This window comes from Hyla sarda, chromosome 2 (genome assembly GCF_029499605.1).
Source record: "Hyla sarda isolate aHylSar1 chromosome 2, aHylSar1.hap1, whole genome shotgun sequence".
In the NCBI taxonomy this organism is placed as follows: Eukaryota; Metazoa; Chordata; class Amphibia; order Anura; family Hylidae; genus Hyla; species Hyla sarda.
This window is the reverse complement of record NC_079190.1, coordinates 298,032,607-298,056,643: the sequence shown is the minus strand read 5'-3', so window position 1 is coordinate 298,056,643 and position 24,037 is coordinate 298,032,607. Positions and strand designations below refer to the sequence as shown.

The following is a 24,037-nucleotide window of genomic DNA, read 5'->3' as shown; positions in this document are numbered from 1 at the left end:
CAAAACCATAAGTCCCAGCATGCCCATAAGGGAATGCTGGGAGTTGTGGTGGTCTGCCTACTGCTGTTGCATAACTACAGCTCCCAGCATGCCCTTTTTGCATGCTGGGAGCTGTTGCTAAGCAACAGCAGGAGGCTGTAACTCACCTCCTGCTGCTGCTCCATCACAGGCTGTCCCTCGTCGTCTCCGTCGCTCCTGGGGCCCCGATCCCAACAGGGGCGCCGGGGATCGGGGTCCCCAGCACCGGGGGTCGTCTTCCCGCACCCGCTCACGTCCTCCGGAAGAGGGGCGGAGCGGGTGCGGGAGTGACGCCCGCAGCAGGCGCCCTGATTGGTCGGCCGGTAATCCGGCCGACGAATCAGGGCGATCGTGAGGTGGCACCAGTGCCACCTCACCCCTGCAGGCTCTGGCTGTTCGGGGCCGTCAGAGACGGCCCCGAACAGCCAGTAATTCCGGGTCACCGGGTCACTGGAGACCCGATTGACCCGGAATCGCCGCAGATCGCTGGACTGAATTGTCCAGCGATCTGCGGCGATCGCCGACATGGGGGGGCATAATGACCCCCCTGGGCGATATGCCAGGATGCCTGCTGAACGATTTCAGCAGGCATCCGGCTCCGGTCCCCAACCGGCTAGCGGTGGGGGCCGGAATTCCCACGGGCGTATGGATACGCCCTGCGTCCTTAAGGACTCGGGATGCAGGGCGTATCCATACGCCCTGCGTCCTTAAGAGGTTAAAGTTTTATATCTACCCCAAAAATGCAACTCGTCCCTCAGAAAACAGTGACATCATTGGGAGAAGTTATGGCTCAACCCTCTGGCAAAACAAATTGATGTGTCCTCAAGGCCCCAAATAGCTGCATCCTAAAGTGCTTAAAGATCCCTTTTTTTTTATTTATTTATTTTTTAGATCATGTTCCAGGCATATGGAGATAAACAAGGACCGCTTCATGGGATGCTCATTAACACTCCTTATGTAACAAAAGATCTCTTACAATCAAAAAGATTTCAGGCACAGTCCTTAGGGACAACCTATATCTATGATATTCCTGAAATGTTCCGTCAGGTAAGAATTTTTGGAGATAATCTTTAATAGTGCTGTATAGTAGTTGATGATTCCCTAAGATACTATCATATCATAGTATATGATGATTTTCAGTCTGGAGTCATTAAAGCCAGGTTGGGTGAGTAAACTTGATTATTTTAAGGGGTGGGATATATTAGACAGCAAATGTGTCAGTCCTTGAAGCTGATGTGTTACAATATGATCATTGTAAAGATCTTTGAGGAATATGACAAAGGGGTTCAAGGTGTTGACTTAATTAGATGAAAAAGGAGATGATGCTTCATAGGGCAGGACATTTTTAGAACCAAAAGCAGTGTAGGAAGAAGAAAAATGGGATTGGTATCACACTTGGCTATGGGTGTTTAGGCGCAACTCTTACTTTGCCTTATTTCACTCTATGTTTGGTGCAACAGATTACAATGTGCTTCCAAATAAAATTGATTCAATTATTAGGTAAGAATACTCAAAAATGAGTTGGTTCGATTTGGTTTAAGAGCAGCACTAATGTTGGATTCAACTTCTTTTTCCACATATCCCCAAGGTGTTTACTTGGCCTCAGAATATCAGTCTGATAAGTCCTCTTCTCTGCTGAGAACAACAACAATACATCCCTATTCAGTCTTGCTGTTCTGTAGTTTCCTTCAAAGACCAGGAGTTCTGCTGTGTAGGGAAAAGTTTGAAGAGGTTGCAGTACTAAATCAATGCTACTGCGATCATTCTCACTAATCAGAAAGTGATGCTTTATGTCATCACATCCTGTGAGTAGAAAAGCCCTAAAGGGGTATTCCTGAATAAATAAATAAAAAAAAATAAAAAAAAACAATCTATCACTGAGGCTGTGGTAGTGGTTGGTGGTGTCAGCGTATCACCGGCCATAGCGATGTCCCGCCTCCGCCGGTGAAAGGCTGAGCGCACTGTCGGCTTATCACCGGGCTGGCTCCTTACATGACAGTGCGCTCAGCCTATCACCGGTCGAGGCGGGACATCGCTGCGGCCGGGGATACGTTGACGGCTCTGTGACGTTTCCGTCCCCAGGAAGCAGCATGAGGATCACAGCGGAGGACCGTGAGGCTGATACCGGTGCAACAGGGTAACGTGGGAAGGTGAGTCAAAGTTTATTTGTTTATTTTTGCAGCCCGGGCACAGGAATATGTAAAATTCATCAGTACAGATGTCCTTTAAATTGGAGGAGGAGCCGAACGGGAGAAACTTTGTTTCTTTTGTTTGTTTGACCACATTTCCAGCAATATAAAAAAGGGGATCTGTACCAATTCTTTAAATCCTCATGCATATATTACTGTGAATTGAGTGCAAATGTCAGCTCCTTTGTTGGAGCAGTGAAATTCACTGGGAAAATATGCAGCATTTCTGAAATATACTGATTATACTTGCTATTTTTAAAACCTGTTTCAGCCAGGAATCTTAGCATTTTCTAAACCCCATACACATGATGTGCGTGTTGTAGTTAAATTTTCTGTAATTTGCAGTAACTGAATTGGAATTCACTGCAATTGAATATAAATATGTCTCAACATGGCCTTACAGTTCTTGGCTTAGTTGTGCATACAGTTGTATCCAGAGTTGAGAATGATTAAAAATAGTTATAGCTTGAAGTGTATAGTATTCTTATGTAGCAGAGCTCTGTGGTTTTTTATGCTTTCTGTATTCTTATAGGCTGTTAAGCTTGTAAGCAATCTGGGCAGATTTTTAACTCCCTGCTGCTGCAAAGGATTAATTTCAGGCCATTACGTATAAAAGTAAAAATGCTACTTTACATACCATGCTTTTTAGATTCATTTTCCAGTCAATTAACTTTGACCATAGGTAGCCTTAAAACTGTGTTATATGCTGGCATTTTTTATCCTTTCTCGGTATATAAAAAGTGTGTTGAATACATATGAAATAATCATGTGTACTGTCATAGTACCCACTACAGAGATATTCAGCCTATGTTGACCACTTTAATATACTGTACATACAGTGCTCTTTTTTATGGTCTCTTTATAACTTAATGATAGACACTGATGTGTGTGTTTGTATATGTACATACACTGCTCAAAAAACGAAAGGGAACACTAAGATAACACATCCTAGATCTGAATGATTGAATTAATCGTATGAAATACTTTAGTCTTTACATAGTTGAATGTGTTGACAACAAAATCACACAAAAATGATCAATAGAAATCAAATTTATCAACCCAGGGAGTTCTGGATATGGAGTCACACTCGAAATCAAAATGGAAAACCACACTACAGGCTGATCCAACTTTGATGTAATGTCCTTAAAACAAGTCAAAATAAAGTAGTGTGTGTGGCCTCCACGTGCCCCTATAACCTCCCTACAATGCCTGGGCTTGCTCCTGATGAGGTGGCGGATGGTCTCCTAAAGGGAAGTCCTCCCAGACCTGGACTTAAGCAACCGCCAACTCCTGGACAGTCTGTGGTGCAACTTTGCGTTGGTGGATGGAGCTAGACATGATGTCCCAGATGTGCTCAATCGGATTCAGGTCTGGGGAACAGGCAGGCCAGTTCATAGCATCAATGCCTTACTCTTGCAGGGACTGCTGACACACTCCAGTCACATGAGGTCTAGCATTGTCTTGCATTAGGAGGAACCCAGGGCCAACCGCACCAGCATATGGTCTCACAAGGGGTCTGAAGATCTCATCTCGGTACTCAGTCAGGCTACCTCTGGCAAACACATGGAGGGCTGTGTGGCCCCCCAAAGAAATGCCACCCCACACCATTACTGACCCACCACCAAACCAGTCATGCTGGAGGATTTTGCAGGCAGCAGAACGTTCTCCACGGTGTCTCCAGACTCTGTCACGTCTGTCACAGGTGCTCAGTGCGAACCTGCTTTCATCTGTGAAGAGCACAGGGCACCAGTGGCGAATTTGCCAATCCTGGTGTTCTCTGGCAAATGGCAAACGTCCTGCACGGTGTTGGGCTGTAAGCTCAACCCACACCTATGGACGTTGGGCCCTCATACCACCCTCAGTGAGTCTGTTTCTGACCATTTGAGTGGACACATGCACATTTGTGGCCTGCTGGAGGTCATTTTGCAGGGCTTTGGCAGTGCTCCTCCTGCTTCTCCTTGCACAAAGGCAGAGGTAGCGGTCCTGCTCTTGGGTTGTTTACCTCCTACGGCCTCCTCCACGTCTCCTGATGTACTGACCTGTCTCCTGGTAGTGCCTCCATGCTCTGGACACTATGCTGACAGACACAGCAAACCTTCTTGCCACAGCTCGCATTGATTTGCCATCCCGGATGAGCTGCTCTACCTGAGCCACTTTGTGTGGGTTGTAGACTCCGTCTTATGCTACCACTAGAGTGAAAGCACCACCCGCATTCAAAAGGGACCAAAACATCAGCCAGGAAGCATAGGAACTGAGAAGTGGTCTGTGGTCTCCACCTGCAGAACCACTCCTTTATTGGGGGTATCTTGCTAATTGCCTATAATTTCCACCTGTTGTCTGTTCCATTTGCACAACAGCATGTGAAATTGATTGTCAATCAGTTTTGCTTCCTGAGTGGACAGTGTGATTTCACAGAAGTGTGATTGACTTGGAGTTACATTGTGTTGTGTTCCCTTTTATTTTTTTGAGCAGTGTATAAAATATGTGTGTGTATACTCCGTATACATTTTTATCTATTTATTTATTCATTCTTTAATAGGCTTTAATCAAGCTGTGGGAGACAATGGATGCCAGTACCTATATTCCAAAGAGTCCATTACCTTCTGATGTTCTGATATATACTGAGCTTGTACTGGATGACCAGGGTCAATTGGTACACATGAACAGGCTTCCAGGAGGGAATGAGGTAAATATTGTTTTCCTTTTCACTCCTATAAATCCTACCACCAACAATGGCAACAATATATTCTAGCAAAAAAGGTTGAAAATGAAATACAAACACAGATATTATGCATAATATTATGGAAAAAATAAAATCTAATCAAAGGGGTAAAAAATATCTAAAAAGATATTGTTTTTCCTCTAGGTTTAAAACTATTTGTAGTCCATAAGTAATTTAGAAAGAAACAGCAATACAACAGCAGTCTTACTAAAATACACTACATCTACTACACTAATTGCACATAGTGGATTGTGGAGTATTGTCTATTTATAATTGTCAAACATCAATTTGTTACATTATTTTATACAAATAACCAATACTTTTCAGACAAATTGTAAAGATTTTGATAAGCTGTGTTATGTAGTTACATAGTTAGTACTGTTAAAAAAAGACACGTTTATAAAGGTCAACCAAGGAGGTGAAGTAAGGGGTATCGATGGACAAAAGGGGAGGGGATGTGATTCTATATTTCTGCATATGTACGGTGTCCATTTTAGGACATCCTCAGTCGTCAGCCGTAACTCTGTCCGGCGTCAGGCAAAACAGCGTCCCGCCTCCTCCCTCGGACAAATCTTTGTCAGGCGTCAGCTGCAACTCCCTCCTCCATCATCCAAAACTCCATCATCCGAAACTCTGTCATCCCTCAGATGAAAAACCTTCCTGCCGTGTAGCAGAGTCAAGTCATTGTCGGCTCTCTGCTATACGGGTTCTGCTGTACACGCTGTTTAGTGTTGGCTCTGCTATACAGACTCTGTAGAATATGTAGTGTCTGTAGTACACGTGCAAGTTTCACAGTTTCGACTCTGCTATACATGCTGTGCAGCGTCGGCTCTGCTATGCGGCAGGAAGTTGCGTCTGAGGGAGAATTGTCTGAGGGATGATGGCATTTTGGACGAGGAAGTAGAAGGGAGTGTCTGAAAGAGGATTGGTCCGAGGGAGGAGGCAGGATGCTGGTTCGCCTGATGGGGGAAGGAGTTGCTATTGGCACCGATTGGTCTGAGGGAGGAGGCGGGATGCTGTTTCGCCTGACACGGGACAGAATTATGGCTGACAACTGACGATGTCCTAAAATGGACGCCGTACATATGCATTAATGTTAATTTGTTCTAAGAATGTATCTATGCAGGCCTTAACTGTTCCTACTGGGACTAGTTTATCAGGAAGACTGGTCCATAAATTCACAGTTATTGGGTAAATAAGGCTTGTTGCCTCTGGAGACTTAACCTTTTTTTCTCCAGACCAGGAGACTGCCCCTTGTCTTTTAAAGGGGTTTTATCTGGAATTATTTTTTTCCATATTTTGGCATGGGCCAATTATATACTTAACCCCTTCCTGCAAATGGACATGCTGAGCGGGTGTCACACCCAATGGGTCCCGATTGCTATGTGCAACCAGGACCCACAGCTAAAGCCGGACATCGCCAATCGGGCCCATGCCCGGCATTAACCCTTCAGACGCCACAATCAAAGTTGAACTCTGTGTCTAAATGAGGTAAATCCCGCTCCCAGCTAGCTCAGCGGGCTGATCAGGACTGCCGCGATTGGGATGGCAGGAGACCTCTTACCTTCCTCCTCTCCATCCGATCGGTGCTCCAGTGCTGCAGCCATCCATGGTAGGCTGGAGGAATGGAGCACTGATAACACTGATCAATACTGTTCTATGGAGCAACATTGATCAGTGTATATAAAAGATTGTAGGTTATAGTCCCCTATGGGGACAAAAATAAGTGTAATATATATATATATATATATGAAAAAAGGAAATAAATGTGCATTACTGATCACGGCATCTGCGGTTGTTCCGGTGGCTGATCTGATCGCCAGAGAAGACCAAAGAAGTAGATCGCCCATAACACTGATCAGTGCTATGGATATGCATAGCACTGATCAACATATGCAATCTACTCCCTGTGGGGACTATAAAATGTAAGAAAAATTCTAAAAGGGAATAAGACCTTCCCCCAATAATAAGTAAAATTCCCTTCTTCTCCCATTTTTCTCCGTGAACATCTTAAAAATAAAAAAAATACCAAAGTCCAAAATTGCTGATTTGAGATCACATCACATCCCATGAAAAAAAAAATATATATATATATATATATCAAAAAGTTACAGGTACCAATGAAAACTACAGATCACTACAGATTGTTTGTTTGTCATTTTAAAAGGCTAAAGCTGACCCCTTAGATTTGTGTTTTTTTGAAATACTATTTTGTTGTTTACTGCCCTGATCTGTTATCAGCCATGTGGCATTTAGCTTTAATAGTTTATACCTGTTACCCATAGGGATAAGTTAAACAGTAAAGTATTCGTGTTGATTTGATAATCTTTTAAATCAGTGTTAACATTTTTACTTTCTGCAGATAGTTGCAATCTTAGGTCTGTAATGCCTCTGTGAGACTGGGAATGTAAACAAATAGAGGTTGTGAATAACAGCTTTTTCCTTTCTACCATTAGTTACCCTGGTCCACCATATGTTTTTTATGTGCAGTGTAAAATAAATGAAAATATGAAGATTGCTACTGGTTCATGTCGCTGTCTTTTGCCTAGCATGTCTAGTGGTAGAAAAAACCCACTGTTCACAAACTGTATATCATGAGCAGTTGCATTCATCTTTGGCTTCATTCACGTGTGCATAATATGGATGCATGCAAGTCCCAGCCTGACTGCAGATCTATAAACCTGAATTGAAAGCAACATAGTGAACTATGATGCTGTCAGTTCAGGTCATTAGACCTGTCTCTGCAAACACATGTCTGTACTGCACACTAGTGAATGTGGCCTTATGTTTTCAGGTTCTTATTTCACAGCCAATGAGTTTAAGATTTTTGTAAGTGTGCATTTGTAAAGCATCAAGCTACAGTTAAAATGTGTGTTCACTTATTGATCCCTACTGCAGAAAAGTGGAGGAAAGACTTATTATTTTCTAGATTTCTGAATTTGTATTTTTGTTTTGTACAGATAGGAATGGTGGCATGGAAAATGACCCTGAAAACTCCAGAGTATCCAGATGGCAGAGATATTATTGTAATAGGGAATGATATTACATACAGGATTGGTTCATTTGGACCTCAAGAGGATTTGTTGTATTTAAGAGCCTCAGAGCTATCCAGATCACAAGGGATTCCACGTATATATGTTGCAGCAAACAGTGGTGCAAGAATTGGTTTGGCTGAAGAGATACGACACATGTTTCACGTTGCATGGGAAGATGCTGCAGACCCTTATAAGGTGAGGTTGTTTGAATTTTAACTGACAATGTAAAAACCTATTCTTATACTGTACATTCTGTCCTCGTTCACCCAGATCACCTCATATCTTATATCTTATGAGTGGTTTTTACTTACATGGTCTGGCTAAAATACGCTTCTTGGCCTTTTGACTAAGATCAAGTGTAGTATCTCAGGGATGTGGAATTCCTATTGCCTGACGCATGGGACATGCAGTTCCGGGCGCCTGGCAAAATAATTTTTCAGGCCCTTAGCCCTTCTTCGGGCAAGCAGGGCCAGACCTGAAAGCCCCCGGCAAGTGCGGCGACGCTCAGAGGGGTGTATGGAGCGGGCTCCTGACTCAAGTCCTCTCCATACTCTGCAGCCCCCAGCTGTTCTTAGTAGCTGGGGGCTGCCGCTAATAGCCAGCTTACGGCTGGCTATTAACCCTTTAGAGTGGGCTTTGACAGCGGTGTCTAAAGGCTCATGTGAATGCTCCCTGGTAGGCTAGTGGAATGGATTGCCCCCCCCCCCCCCCCTGCAGCGCACATCTTCATGGTACGGTAGGTCCCAGCTGCTCTCATTCGTCAAGGACCCGCTGGTAATGTTGGACATTGGCGATCATGCTGATGTCCGCCATTAGCCCCTCAGATGGCTTGATCAATACAGATCACGGCATCTGTGGCAGTGTGGGCATTCAAATGGATGATCAGATCACCCATGGTATGGCCGCGGGGATCCAATCACACGGGATGGGGGCCTAAGGTGCCCGTACCTGCTCTGCCCTTCATCCTGGGTATTCTTCTCTGCTCTGCCATCAAGCAGACCAGAAAAGATCGCTGATAATACTGATCAGTGCTATGCCTATACATAGCAAACTTGATTGCTATATATAGTCCCCTATGGTGACATAAAAAGTATTTTTAAAAAAAGTTAAGAAGTCCCTCCCCCAATAAAAACTTAAATTGCCCCTTTTTTCCCATTTTACCCTAAAAAGCATATAAAAAATAAATATTAAACATATTTGGTGTCTGCGTGTGCGTAAATGTCTGAACTATCAAAGTATAATGTTAATTATCCAGTACAGTGGTACTTTGGTCACATCACATCCCTGAAATGTGAAATAAAAAGTGATCAAAAAGTCACATATATGCAAAAGTGGTACCATGAATATCTACAGAGCATGGCTTTCATATAGCCCTGTATACAGAATAATTAGAGAGTTAGATTAGGGTGATTTAAAACATACTCATTTTGTTTAAAAAGTTAGATTTATTTTATTTTATTAGTACAATAATAGAAAGCATGTCAACATGGATATCATTTTAATTGAATTGACCCACAGTATAAAAAAAAACATGTCATGCCATTTTAACCATAAAATGCACTGTGTAAAAACTAAACCTTCCAAAAGTTGCAAAATAAAAAAATTTTGGGTTGCTCTGTAAATTTTATGGTAGAATAAAAGGTGTCATTACAAAGTACAATTGTTCTCGCAAAAAACAAGCCCTCATATGATTTTGTGGATGGAAAATTAAAAAAGTTATGGACTTTAGACGGCAAGGAGTAAAAATCAAAAATTCGAAAATGAAACTGGCTTTGTCCTTTAGGCCCAAATGAGCTGTGCCCTTAAGGGGGATAAAAAATATTTCATGAGATGTAGTTTTCTATGAAATAAAATTTGTGACCAAAATTTGCAGTTCTGGTGTTTTTTTTATTTTTAAACGTTTATGCAGCTCACCATGTGGGATAATAAACATTATATCTTAATAGATCGGACATTTACGTATGAGATGATTTCATATATGATGTGTTTTGTTTTTTTGTATACATTTTTTTTTTTTTTAATGGGAAAAGGAAATGATTTTTATTTTTATTGGGGGTCTTTTATATATTTTTTTAATATTAATTTTACACGTTTTTTTTAAGTTCCCATAGGGAACTGTTAATAGCAATCATTAGATTGCTATGTACTGTTCAGTAATACTGATCAGTACTATCAACTATCTTCTTGAACTGTGCTTCATGCTGGAGGGAGGTAAGAGACCTCCGGGTGCCACTTGCGCCTATTGGACTGCTGCGATTGCACAGCGGGAGGCTGATAAGACCGCTGAAACCTCCCGTTTCACTACAGATGCCGTGATCGGTATTGATTACTGTATCTATGGGGTTACTGGCAGACATCAGCGTGATCGCTGGTGTAAACCTGTTTTATCTATCTATCCAGGCATAGTGGGCAGCCTGAAAACTGCAATATTTCAGAATAATTGCTCTAAAATATCATAATAATTATTCTTTTTTTCTTAGACTGGTGGGGGTCTGACTGTTAACACGTGCACTGATCAGTTGTTTAATAGGGCTGCTGCAGCCTCCTATTTTACATCTACCCATATTAGCACACACCACACTTTTCATAGCTAAAATTGTCTTTTCTTTCAGGGATATAAATATCTATATTTAACACCTCAAGACTACAAGAAAGTCAGTGCACTGAACTCTGTTCACTGTGAGCATGTGGAGGATGAAGGCGAATCACGGTAAGTAAGCTTTTGTACACCTGTAAAATATTATGACTTTATGAACTTTACAGCTAGGGGATGTATATATATCTAGAATTCATAAAACAGATTTTTGCCTTGTGGTCCTAATGATGACCACCAGTATGCCCTTTTACCGTGTCTTATGTGCCTTTTTATGGAAGAGCCAGAATAAGCCTGAACAGGTCTCATGCTAGGCATTGCGAGAGCTTGGCCATCGCATGACAGCTGGGCTTCCTCTTGGGTACCAGTACCAGAAAATCTCTGATCTTGGTAAATGAAACCCTTACATGACAAATTCAGATTGTGACCACAGCATGTAAAGAGTTTAGGGGCATCTTTTAGCCTATCAACATAGGAAATAATTGCTGGGGCTTTGTGCAGGCCTGTCGTGAATGTGCCTCTATACAGCTGTTCAGGAGGACATGCTGGGCCGTCCATCTGCTCACCTGTCCATCTGCCCCCCTACTCACCTCCTCCTGTCATCCCACCGGGTGGCCCCCTTCTCTGGTGGCGCTGCATCGGGCCTGATGCTACACTAAGTAAACTTAGCCAGGGTAGAGTCGCTGACGCTTTAGGAGCAGCAGACGTCCGTGCACAGGGATGCCCCTGACGGCATGGACGTGTTCCTTTCCCTGCTGTGCTCCACAAGAGGAGAATCCCGCTGCTACTGAAAGCAGGTGGGGATGGCGCTTTAGGGGGTTGGGGTGGCTGTGCTATATGTGCGATTTGTGGCTATGGAGGATTATAGAGAGTGGGGAGGGATTTGTGGCAGTGGAGGATGACAGATGGGGATGGATTTGTGGTAGTGGAGGAGGACAGAGGGGCTTGGGGGGGGGGATGGCTACGGAGTGTGGATGATGACGGGCTGAGAAGGGATAGCTGCGGAGTGTGGATGATGACAGGGGCTGCTGCATTTCCCACCCTAGGCTTATACTCTAGTCAATAAGTTTTTCTATTTTTTTGTGGTAAAATGAGGTGCCTTGGCTTATATTCGGGTCGTCTTATACTTGAGTATATATGGTATATTTCCCTTTCAAATGGAATTGAAAAAAAACAAAAAAACTTCAAAATATCACCAAATCCGTAGACCCAAAGACACAAACCATTTTTGCATGGTAAATACTATATAACAAAATATTGCTATTAATTGTTGTGCATTGTGTTAACCTACTAACAACAAAATGAAAATAAAGCAGAAAGCTATGTACCTAAAAGTAGTGCCAAATAAACCTGCAAGTTTTATCACAAACACCCACACACATACCCATACACAAGCATCTTAAAGAGAAAAAATAAGGATGTTGTGAGTCTTGCAATTTGGCAATGCTATTTTTTCTTTTTCAATCACAAAAAAGAAAGGTAATTGCAGAACTCACCAGTACGTTTGTTTCCCCACCAGTTCCAAAGTTTGCGGTGATGTCCTTGTTCATTGTTCTCTCGTTGTAACAAACTATCAGAGAATTCCATAATTCAATTTGGCTTTTAGCATTGCTTCATAACTTGCTTTATTTTGAAATAAACCAAATTTCAAGGAATTGGTAAGTGCCATATGGATTTTTTGATATTTTAACGCAGCTTGTTTTTGCCTTAAAGGGAACCAAGCTTCAGATGTTATCATATATAAACTGTGGCAAAGAGTTATATATGATAAAAAAAAAAAAATCTTTATCCTCACCATCCCCAGGGGACATTCTTATACCCAGGGATGGTGAGGATATGAAGTTTCCCCTGCCACCCCATAAGAAGTTCCCTGGGTGGGGAGCTATACTTACCTAGTCCGGTCGGCTGATCTGTATTCACACCCTCTCTGTGTGATTGACAGCCGCATCACCACTCTGCTCAGTAAGCAGACGGAGCAGAGCGGTGATGCGGGCTGTCAATCAGCAAGTCCCATGGACAGTAACTCCCATGCTTTACAGCAAATGCCATGGACATAGACATCACTAGTTGCTGTCCAGGCGCTGTCTCATTGATATGAATAGGAAAGGTTTCTAGCCATACTCTGTGACCTTTGAAAAGGAAATTCCATGTGGAGGGGAAAGTGGAGCTGTGGCCATCAGCTATTGTCTTCTCTATCTACTGGTGTCGCCTTTCGCTGTAATCATGTACAAATCGCTTTCCAGCTGCCTTCTCCGTATATTCTCAAATAAAACAGTAACATTCAGCTTGGATTTAGGCTTAGTGGTGAGCAGGGGGGACTGACAACACTTGGGACCCCCTGCAAGATTCCACGCCTGGCCCCACCTCTTCCATAGCCCTATTCCTGCCAAAACCCCTTCTCATGCCCAACCCTTCATTTCAGACTGTGTTTGGCCCGAAGTGCTCGACCTCTGTCTGCCCCTGCCCGGGATCAAGGACTACCTTTACTGTGTAAACCTCCATTAGAAAAGTTCCCAAAGAGACCAAAGGAGAATATTCATGGTTTAGCCAGAGCCACAAAGCTATCATGATCATAAACTTTGCTAGGTGTACTACTACCCCTATCTGGACCTGTGCCACTACTCCCATCCTCCTCATGAAAACCACAACTTCACCACAGCTCAGTGGCTCCTCACTAATATAATATCCCGAGACAATTACATCATATTTTTGACTGATATCAGCTGCTCCTTTTAAAACGTTCCAGCACCTATATTACCGCCAGAAACATTACATGATATATATGACTGATATTGGCCTTTCCTCTTGATATAAACTCCAGAGACATTTGCATCATATGTATACAAAAAAAGAAAAGAAAATAACCGCTTACCGCCATTCATTAGTTAAAGTCCGGAGGATCTGGGGATGATTTGTGAAGCATGGAGCAAAAAGCCAAGCCGCATCCTGGTGCGAACTTATCCAAAAGAATAGTGCGATACTCCAGCTCACAAAAAATATATGATAAGTCATTTCACATGCTTAAAAGGAAAAAACTATCCAAGGGAGTGGTTTAAAAGCATAGCTGAAATGCCGACACGTTTTGAACTGTCTGGTTATTAGTCATGGCACAATACATGTGCTACCTGCACGTCTTAATTACACAATGGTAAATGAGCAAGAGAGGAAATATTTAAGGGAACACCCCCTACTGATGACAGTTCCTGGGATGGAACAAATGAGGTGGTTTCACCGGTGTGTTATAATATAGGCATTCAATGTTAGTATTACTGAATATGATAAATATATGGACATAGAACACCATATCACAATCTAGCGCTCAACGTAATTTGTTTCATTTATATACTCTAGAGAGATGCCTGTAAATTATACATGATTTTCTGTAAAACTTGTTGCCCACAAAAATGTATGGTAAACACAGATGATGGCAGCAAACATGATTAAACAAGATGACATTATATATACATAAGGTGTAACTTGAATGCCGATAATTCTGTTCAATTATAGAGATTTCAGTACATGGAAAGTAAATGACTGTGCATACAGTGCGTTAATAAAGACAACCAGGGAAAAAAATGAAAATAACAATAAACAGATGAACATGTGTGTACATTGTGTGGTGACTGATTTGAAAGTGTCAGATTGGGACATCAGCGGACATAGGTTGCATCTATTCTGAGAGCATTTAAAGTTGCCTTGAGTATGAAGCCATGTTTGGCTGTTGCTTATGCATAGTGTTTGTCACTAGGACATAATTGATTAAACAATGTGCAGCCCTTTTTGTCAACACATTTTACACCCTGTTGTAAAATTTCCGACAGGATTTCATTGTCATGAAGAACTGGTAAATGTTTTTTTTTTTAAATACGTTTTATTGAAGATTAAACAAACATCAGACAAATCGCCTCACAGAGCAAAATGGTAGAAAGCGGAGTACACAAGTAAAAAAAAGGCACTGAGAACATGTACAAATAAGCAGAATGTAGACGACATAATATCATATAAAGATCCGGCAGTAATCAGTGCAGTGAGGGCACAATCTGAGGAAAACCAAGAACAGCCAGTTGAGAAACCTTAACACAAAAAGAGGGTGAACAAGGTGAACGAAAAAAAGGAAAAGAAAAGAAAAGGGGGATGGTATGTAATATAAAATTGGCAAAATAATATTGAATAGAGGCCGTAGTGTAGAATTCAGCAGATATCGCCACATCTAGTCACGAGTGCCAAGCATAATGTTTCTAATGTTAAAGCAGACCCATGCGTCCACAGAGGGGAGGGAGTACACACATCCAGCACAACATCTTAACATACATAAATCAAAGGGGTATATACAACCACATCTAGAAAGGGAAGGGCAGTCATGACCTTAAGTCCCCTCAGGGGATGCAGAGTATGAACATTGGGTCAATGGTGAGGAGCACCAGGGACCCCACACAGAAAGAAATTTACCAGGGCATTTTCTATTCTTGTAAACAAGATGGGAGAAGGGTATCATAGCATTAACCAAAGCTTTCCACTGAGACAGGGAAGGCGGGCCGGGGTCCATCCATTTGAGGGCAATCGACTTCCTAGCAAAAAATAAGGATTCTCGCAATAAAGTGCGCACGTAATGTGGCCACACTTCCTCATCCAGAACTCCAAATAAACAAATCAGAGGGTCACACCCCGGGGGAGGCTGGATAATTGTGGCAAGAAGACCAAGGACATCCTGCCAGAAGGATCTTATATCAGGGCAAGCCCAGATAAGATGCCAGAAATCAGCTTTAGCCGCACCACATCTATGGCAGGCGTCCGAGTCAGAACGACCCATTCTATGCAAACGAACGGGGGTGATGTAACTATAATGTATAATATTTAATTGAATCAGTTTATTATTAGCAGAAGGAGACACCACCATATGTGAGGAAAGCATCTCCTCCCAATCATCTTTGGTCAAATTGGGAATATGAGATTCCCAGTGTCGGACAGCCGGCAACCGGGAACGGGAGTTCTTGGCCTGAATGAGGTGCGTATATAGGATGGACACCAGTCCCCTAGGACCCTGCGATTTTAAAATACCAATAAGAGGGAATGCCGATATGGGTGCACGTCCAGCAGGGAACTGTGTTGACAATGCATGACGGAGCTGTAGGTATTTAAAGAAGCAATGTCGGGGTAAATCATATTCTGATTGCAATTGCTCGGAACTGGTAAATGTTTAAGGATTATATTTTTGATTTCTGAGAATTCTGTGCTGTAGGCTGTGGAGAACACCACAGGTGAGTTTGTGTTAAAAGTTTTAGATGTTATGGATTTTTGATCCATGTTTTGATATTGTAAATATTGTTCTCTTGTTTTAGATGCAACCTTATTAACCGATCTGTTCAAAATGTATTTGGGGTAACCTCTTTTGTGGAGTCTTTGTTTAATATCTGTACATGTATTCACGTATGTTTCATCACTTGTAGATGCTCTTTTGGTGCTGACAAATTCTCCCACTGGGAGGTTTCTGTATAATGGAGTTTGTATTTTATGGTTAATCAAATCACCTGTTAGTGTAACCTCTAGAAAATTAATGGAGCTGCCATCCCACTCAAGTGTAAATTTTAGACCTAGATCATTGTTATTAATTTTATGCAAAAAACAGGAGGCCTCCTGTTTTGATTTCAGCCAGATCAATAGAAGATCATCTACATAACGGCCGTACCAGCCCACTGCATCATGCAGTGGGCTGGTGGCCACATACAGATGTGTTTCTTCCCGGAAAGCCATGTAAAGATTGGCTAAAGTGGGGTAAAACTTCGTGCCTATTGGGCAACTTGTAACCTGTAAATAATATTGTTGATAAAAACTAAAGAAATTGTGCTTTAGCAGAAAATCAAGAACCTGTATGATATAAAAACTTAAGTCACGACTATATACACTGTATTTGCCCGAATTATACTCTATTGCTGCTATAGCTTTGTTGTGCGGGATGCATGAATACAATGATACGACATTGCATAAAATGAAAGCATCCCCTTCATGCCATGGTAGCTTACTCACAGCATTTAAAGGGGTTATCCACCATTAGGTGATTTTAGTACGTACCTGGCAGGCAGTAATGGACATGCTTAGAAAGAATATGCGCTTGTCTTGGGGCTAAATGGCTATGTTGTGAGATTACCATAATACTCTGGCTAGCTTTTTGTGAACTGGTATTTCCTGTTTGAGTTTTTCTTTTTTTGCCTATAAATCCCATAATTCCATTTTCCTCCCTCCCACACATCAGCCACCCCACCCATTGAAACATAAATGAGCTGTATCCATTCAAAAGACCTGTGGTTTTCAATCAGGGTGCCTACAGCTGTTGCATTAGTTGCAGATTGATCTCTCTCCCACAAAGCGTTCGCTCCACCCATTGAAGCAGACAGGCTCCCTGTCATCAGCTGACTAGTGAGTCAGGTCTCAGCCGCATTGCAAACTGGGAAAAATCTGAGACAACAGTCATTTTGTAGACTGTTAAAAATTAATATTAGGGTGAAAATCACAGAAGAATTGTGAGAAAACCATCACACACAGGTACAGACACACTAACTTTACAGCCCCTGTCAAAAAAAAAAAAAAAATTCCTGGAATACCCCTTTAACAATGATTTAGTATCCTTTATTTATCCCAAGGTGCGGTATACTAGTGGTTGTAGTAGTGAGTCTATCCATAACCCTAAACAGGGACCCTATGCCCGCCACTATTGGGCGGAGAGGGGGTGGGAAGCACTGTTTATGCGTCTTCGGAAGGGCATGGAAGACAGCACAGTGTGATGTAGTAAATATGTCTGCTACTATTCTTACTAAAGCACAGTTAAATATACTTTCAAAAGGACTTCATTTTGTACCTCATCAATCGTTCAACCTGTCTGAAACCATAAAAGCCGTAAATCCTTTTGTTAGAGGACTCACAGTAGAAAAACACTTTTTCAGTTAACAACATGGAAAACCCAGATTGTGACTTAGCTTCTCCTGAACATGATTCATCCCCACCATCTCCATTAAATGCATTAGGACGAAATCAGATACCTCTACATTCAATGTTTAAAGATCAAATATGCATGCTTCATTTAATGGAGTTGAAGGAACCAATTCACACACATAAAAAAATCGCTAGCACCAAAACACGTTTTTAAACTTCAAACCCCACCTTTTACCCTGTCAACTCCCGTACCATATCTACGGAAATTTTTCAACAGCGTGTAGAAAAAGACTTACAAAATCTTGAACAACTACCGTAATTAAAACACAAGAATCTCACATGGACAATATAACAAAACAGGAACGCATTGCCATTAAAACCCTAAAAAAAAAATCCGACCATTATTATAAAAAATGCGGCTAAAGGTGGATCTGTAGTAATTTTGGATTTCACACTATATGAAAATCTGGTCTTGGACATGCTTAACGATTCAACAACTTACAGCAACACAGCAACAAAAATAATTTCTTTGTCACTGTTGGAGTGTTTAGGGTCATGGATAGACTCACTACTACAATCACTAGTATGCCGCACCTTGGGATAAATAAAGGATACTAAATCATTGTTAAATGCGGTGCGTAAGCTACCATGGCATGAAGGGGATGCTTTCATTTTATGCAATGTCGTATCATTGTATTCATGGATCCAAAGCTATAGCAGCAATAGAGTATCATTTGGGCAAATACAGTGGATGTAGTCGTGACTTAAGTTTTTATATCATACAGGTTCTTGATTTTCTGCTAAAACACAATTTCTTTCGTTTTTATCAACAATATTATTTACAGGTTGCTCAATAGGCACGAAGTTCTCCCCCCACTTTAGCCAATATTTACATGGCTTTCTGGGAAGAAACACATCTGTAAGCGGTCACCAGCCCACTGCATGATGCAGTGGGCTGGTACGTCCATTATGAAGATGATCTATTATTGATCTTGCTGAAATCAAAACAGGAGGCCTCCTGTTTTTTTCCATAAAATTTAAAGGGGTATTTCGGGGAAAAACAGATGTCTGATCGCGTGTCTGATCGCGTGTTGGGGGCCCGCTGCTGAGACCCCCCACGATCTCCCTGCAGCACACGCATTCTAGGCGGGTGCTGAATCTCCAGTCTAAGAAACCTCCAGGTTTCAGGACTGGGGACGTGACATCATGCCACTCCCCCTCCATTCATGTCTATAGAATGCGGGTGCTGCAGGGAGATCGCGGGGGTTTTAGCAGCGCCCTGGACCCCCCTCCCCCCCCCACGATCAGACACCTTATCCCCTATCCTTTGGAAAGGGGATAAAATATTTTTGCCTGGAATACCCCTTTAATAACAATGATATGGGTCTAAAATTTACACTTGAGTGGGATGGCAGCTCCATTAATTTCCTAGAGGTTACACTAACAGGTGATTTGATTAACCATAAAATACAAACTCCATTATACAGAAAACCTACATCAGGAAATAATATCTTACACTATAGTAGCTGCCACCCCAAACATGTGGTAGATAACCTCCCAGTGGGAGAATTTGTCAGCACCAAAAGAGCATCTACAAGTGATGAAACATACGTGAATACATGTACAGATATTAAACAAAGACTCCACAAAAGAGGTTACCCCAAATACATTTTGAACAGATCGGTTAATAAGGTTGCATCTAAAAGAAGAGAACAATATTTACAATATCAAAATATGGATCAAAAATCCATAACATCTAAAACTTTTAACACAAACTCACCTGTGATGTTCTCCACAGCCTACAGCACGGAATTCTCTGAATTGTAAAAATATTTTGTGCAGAAGCAACAGCCAAACATGGCTTCATACTCAAGGTAACTTTAAATGCTCTCAGAATAGATGCAACCTATGTCCGCTGATGTCCCAATCTGACACTTTCAAATCAGTCACCACACAATGTACTTACCATGTCCACTCTTTCATAAACTGTAATGCAACACACTTAGTGTACTCAGTTGTGTGTCAATCCCGCAATCTGCAGATAATTGGTTGTACGATAAGAAAATGTAAACGCTGAATATATGAACATCTACATGTATCATCATCGACCCCTATTCACACCAGAGGAATGTCTGGTTTATCCAGACACATTCTGGAAGTACACTAGGGTGATTGTTCAAATTAGAAAGTTATGGGAATTGAAAGGGTTTCACGCCCAGGGAGAGGTGGAGATTGGCCATGAAAAGTACTAATGAGAGAGGCATTCTGGATATTAAGATTGCAAATACGATTCCCCCAGGGTTTAAATCATCACCATGATTTATATAATATATATTAACACACGTTTATCTATGTTTATCTGTCATTTGTTCCATCCCAGGAACTGTCGTCTGTAGAGGGTGTAGTCTCTCAAACATCTCCTCTCATTTACCATTGCTCATATACCATTGCGTATTTAAGACATGCAGGTAGCACATGTTGTTGGCGTCAGCATTTCAGCTATGCTTTTAAACCACTCACTTGGATTGTTTTTTCCTTTTTAATAATTTGAAAAAAAAATTGGACTTTTATCATATATTTTTGGGGAGCTGGAGTATCGCACTATTCTTTTGGATCATATGTTATGAGACAAATGTCAGTCACTCTTCTTATAATTCCCCAGCACTAATATAACCTCCAGCAAAATTATATCATATGTGACTGATGTCAGCTGATCCCCTTATAATGCTCTAGTACTGATATGACCTCCAGAGACAGTATTCCAGTGAAAAACTATTTTTTTTCCATATCAACTGGCTCCAGAAAATTAAGCAGCTTTGTAAATTATTTCTATTAAAAAATCTTAATTTTTCCAGTGCTTATCAGCTGCTGAAGTTGAGTTGTTCTTTTCTCTCTGACAACAGTGCTCTCTGATGACACCTCTATCTGTCTCAGGAACTGTCCAGAGTAGGAGCAAATCTGCATAGCAAACCTCTCATGCTCTGGACAGTTCTTGAGACAGACAGTGGTGTCAGCAGAGAGCACTGTGGTCAGACAGAAAAGAACAACTCAACTTCAGAAGCTAAGTACTGGAAGGATTAAGATTTTTTTAATAGAAGTAATTTACAAATCTTGGTGCAAGTAGAAGAAGATATTCACCGGAGCACTCACCTCGGACACCAGGTATGTAGTGCAGCAAAAAACTTTTATTTCTTTTTGCCAAGTTGGATACAGCAGCAGGGAGGAGGAGATGTAAACCTGCGGGTGGGCTACACCGATTGGCGACGGTCCGTTATCGCGTCTTAGCGCTTCGTCAGGCCCCTGACGAAGCGCTAAGACGCGATAATGGACCGTCTCCCATCGGTGTAGCCCACCCGCAGGTTTACATCTCCTCCTCCCTGCTGCTGTATCCAACTTGGCAAAAAGAAATAAAAGTTTTTTGCTGCACTACATACCTGGTGTCCGAGGTGAGTGCTCTGGTGAATATCTCCTTCTACTTGCACTGTGATTGAACTTTACTTGCCATTCTGAAGCACCCCACACACCCAGAGAGCAAAGTTTTGGCTGCGTTTCACCTGCCTGCCAGCAGGAGACCTTTTGTGCGATATAGTGAATCTACACGGTGCCAGGTCGTTTTTTCCTTGCAAGATAATTTACAAGTCTGTTTAACTTTTCTAGAGCCAGTTAATATGAAAAAAAAAAAAAACTTTTTTACTGGAATACCCTCATATGTTACTGATATTAGCTGCTCCTCTTCTAATGCCCCAGCACTGATATAACCACCAAAGACATTTATACCTTTTGTGACTGATATCTGCAGCTTCTCTTATAACACTCCAGCATTGATATAACCCCCAGAGACATTTATACCTTAAACACAATATAGACGAGTCCTATTCATCCGGCACTACTGATCCCCTGGACAGTGCAGCAGCCAGATAAGGAAGGAGGCTGGTGTTCTGGATCCCCACTGGACAACTAGGCGGTGCTCAGAGTATAACGTAGACTCAATATGTAAAACAAAGCAGAAGAAAAGACTCGGCAACTCACCACTGCTGTAAGACGCATGGAGTTTATTCCATGTAGCGGATCATGACACAGTCCATGTCAGGGAAGGCAGTTGAAGGAGGCAGGGGGTACAGGTGGAACAGCGCAGTTTTGTTATTTGTGTGGCTTGAGGAAGTGCCCAGTCAGCACAAAACAACGCTGTCCCACTTGTACCCCCTGCCTCCTTCACCTCCCTTCCCGACATGGACTGTGTCATGATCCGCTACATGGAATAAAGTCCACACGTCTTACAGCAGTGGGGGGTTTGCCGAGTCTTTTCTTCTACTTTGTTTTACATTTATACCTTATATGACTGATATCTGCCGCTCCTCTTATAACACTCCAGCACTGATATAACCTCTGAGACATTGACATGGGGGGGGGGGGGGGGGAAATGTTAAAATGTTTCCACCACACCACGGGCCCTTTCTGTGTGTTAATTATCACCATACTGTTGCTAAAAAAAAATACAAAAACCTATATACAGACCAATAATCTCTCCCCAGTGCCCTTATAGTGGTAGATATAAACTGAATTCCAGGAAAAAGGGTAGTACATTTAACTGTAATCACATTAGGATGCTCTCACCATTAAAAGCCTGGCTTTACACACATCTACCGCAGTATTTAACAGTATGGGCATCCTGAGGATGCCCATGCAATTGTCAGGGGCTTGTGGGGGGTGATTAAAACTGTGAAACCACATTTTTGCGTACACCCTTGGATTCTACACGTGCACATTACATACATGTACATACAAACAGTAAATACATACATCATATATAAACATCACAACACTATACACATTACATACATATGCACCCTTTATACAGATGTGTGTGTGTGTATATAAGTGTGTTTGTGTATATATAGATACATGTGTATATGGACACACACACACCGCAGGGGGAGAGGCCAGATTTTCATACACAGTGGTGAGTGGAATGCTGCAGATGGATGACAGCCTGCAGCATGGGCTGCTTTCTTTGTGTCATCTGGCCCAGACCACTGATTAATTGTAAAGGCTGGACAGCGGGCGAGCCCCTTCTGCGATCAGTCCTGGGACCATGTCCAAAGTGTCTTACCTCTCAGTTCTTCTGGTGGTGAGAACGAAAACTGCAAAGTTTCATGATTATTCTGTAAAAGATCTGTCATTGGAAACCTGGTCTGGATAATGGGGTTGTCTACGTAGTGGGGATTTAGTTTCACTGTACAGCTTTACAAGTGCAATCAGCTGTTTATGTAACTTATGTGATGTCATAGTAGGTAGTTGCATGCATTTCATATACTCTAAAATAATGCACCAAGAAGTATCTGTTTGAATATAATGATGATATATGTAAAGTATTAAAGTCCCACATGGGTAATAAACAACAACAAAAATAATTTAAAAAAATACATATCATAAGGGTCAGATTTAGACTTTAAAAATGACAAAGAGCTTAATAAATAAATAAAATCTGTAAAAATCTAATAGAATCAGCAAAAATTCACAAGGCAGGTGGCCGAATAAAACTGAGCAAATCCCAAATCCCGTTTGTTTCTTTGTTTTTAAATATAGAAGTTCAAAAAAGATCTAAAGACAGAAAATGAAGAACCCCTAAATAAAGTTATTGGGGAGATGGTCACTGGGGATCAAGAGAAGGCAGAACTACTGAATTGATTAGGGCTGCAGCGAACGATTATTTTAATAATCAATTAGTTGTCGATTTCATCGATTAATCGTAAAAAATGGCAAAAAAAGGGGGTCAGCTAATTCTACTTGAAAAATTATGTACAATGGCCATATTAAAAGTTTATAGCATGTGATGTGACCAACGGCACCAATTTATTTATTTATTTTTTATTTACGTTTACGCCGGTTGCTGTACAGGATCATTATTAATGATCTTGTACAGAAACCAGCGTAAATTTGATACTGCCGCATGGGTAACTGTCTGAACTATTAAAATAAAATGTTAATGATTCACTAATATTTTAATAGTTCAGCTAGACAGTATCAAATATGTAAAAAAAAAAAAAAATTTACATTTTTTTTGTATAGCGCAGGGAGCTAATTTTTATTGGGGGAGCAGTTAATTGACATTTTTTTTTCTTTCCTTTTTTTTTATATATCACTCCTATACACATGGGGGTATGTGCAGACTGAGGGGCATTGCACCCTACCCATGTCTGTAGTATAGACTCTGTAGTACTACAAATACTAGGTCGCAAATGCTCGTGCAAGTGTATATGTACTACATACACACCGCTATACCCATGGGGGTATGTGCAGAGCATTGCACCCTTGTATTTGTAGTACAGACACAAGGGTGCAATGCTCTGCACATACCCCCATGGGTAAAGCGGTGCGCACTGCACACTGTACTACTGACAGATGGGTGCAATGCAATACTGTGCATATACTGCTATACACATAGGGGTATATGCAGAGCATTGCACCCTTGTGTCTGTAGTACAGACACTAGGATGCAATGCTCTACACGCACCCCCATGTGTTTAGCAGTGTGTGCAGAGCATTGCAGCCT

General features: G+C 41.7%; 1 protein-coding gene and 1 long non-coding RNA gene across 3 annotated transcripts in view; one reads left to right on the top strand and one right to left on the bottom strand.

Annotated features, from left to right (window-relative positions):
• The window catches only part of ACACA (acetyl-CoA carboxylase alpha), a 403,267-nt gene that overhangs the window by 225,697 nt on the left and 153,533 nt on the right, over positions 1-24,037 (top strand). For both annotated transcript variants that reach the window (XR_008888830.1, XM_056557545.1), the window contains exons 39-42: positions 910-1,065; positions 4,747-4,893; positions 7,890-8,159; positions 10,577-10,674. Coding sequence is in view for 1 of the 2 variants with exons in the window: in XM_056557545.1 (XP_056413520.1) it covers positions 910-1,065; positions 4,747-4,893; positions 7,890-8,159; positions 10,577-10,674 (671 nt within the window). In the remaining variant the exon portion in view is untranslated. The remainder of the gene's footprint in view (positions 1-909; positions 1,066-4,746; positions 4,894-7,889; positions 8,160-10,576; positions 10,675-24,037) is intronic.
• Positions 1,549-22,707, bottom strand: LOC130356279 (uncharacterized). The gene is made up of 3 exons (XR_008888831.1): positions 22,595-22,707; positions 12,054-12,127; positions 1,549-1,725 (listed from the first exon to the last, which is right to left on the bottom strand). It is a non-coding gene; the product is annotated as an uncharacterized LOC130356279 (long non-coding RNA).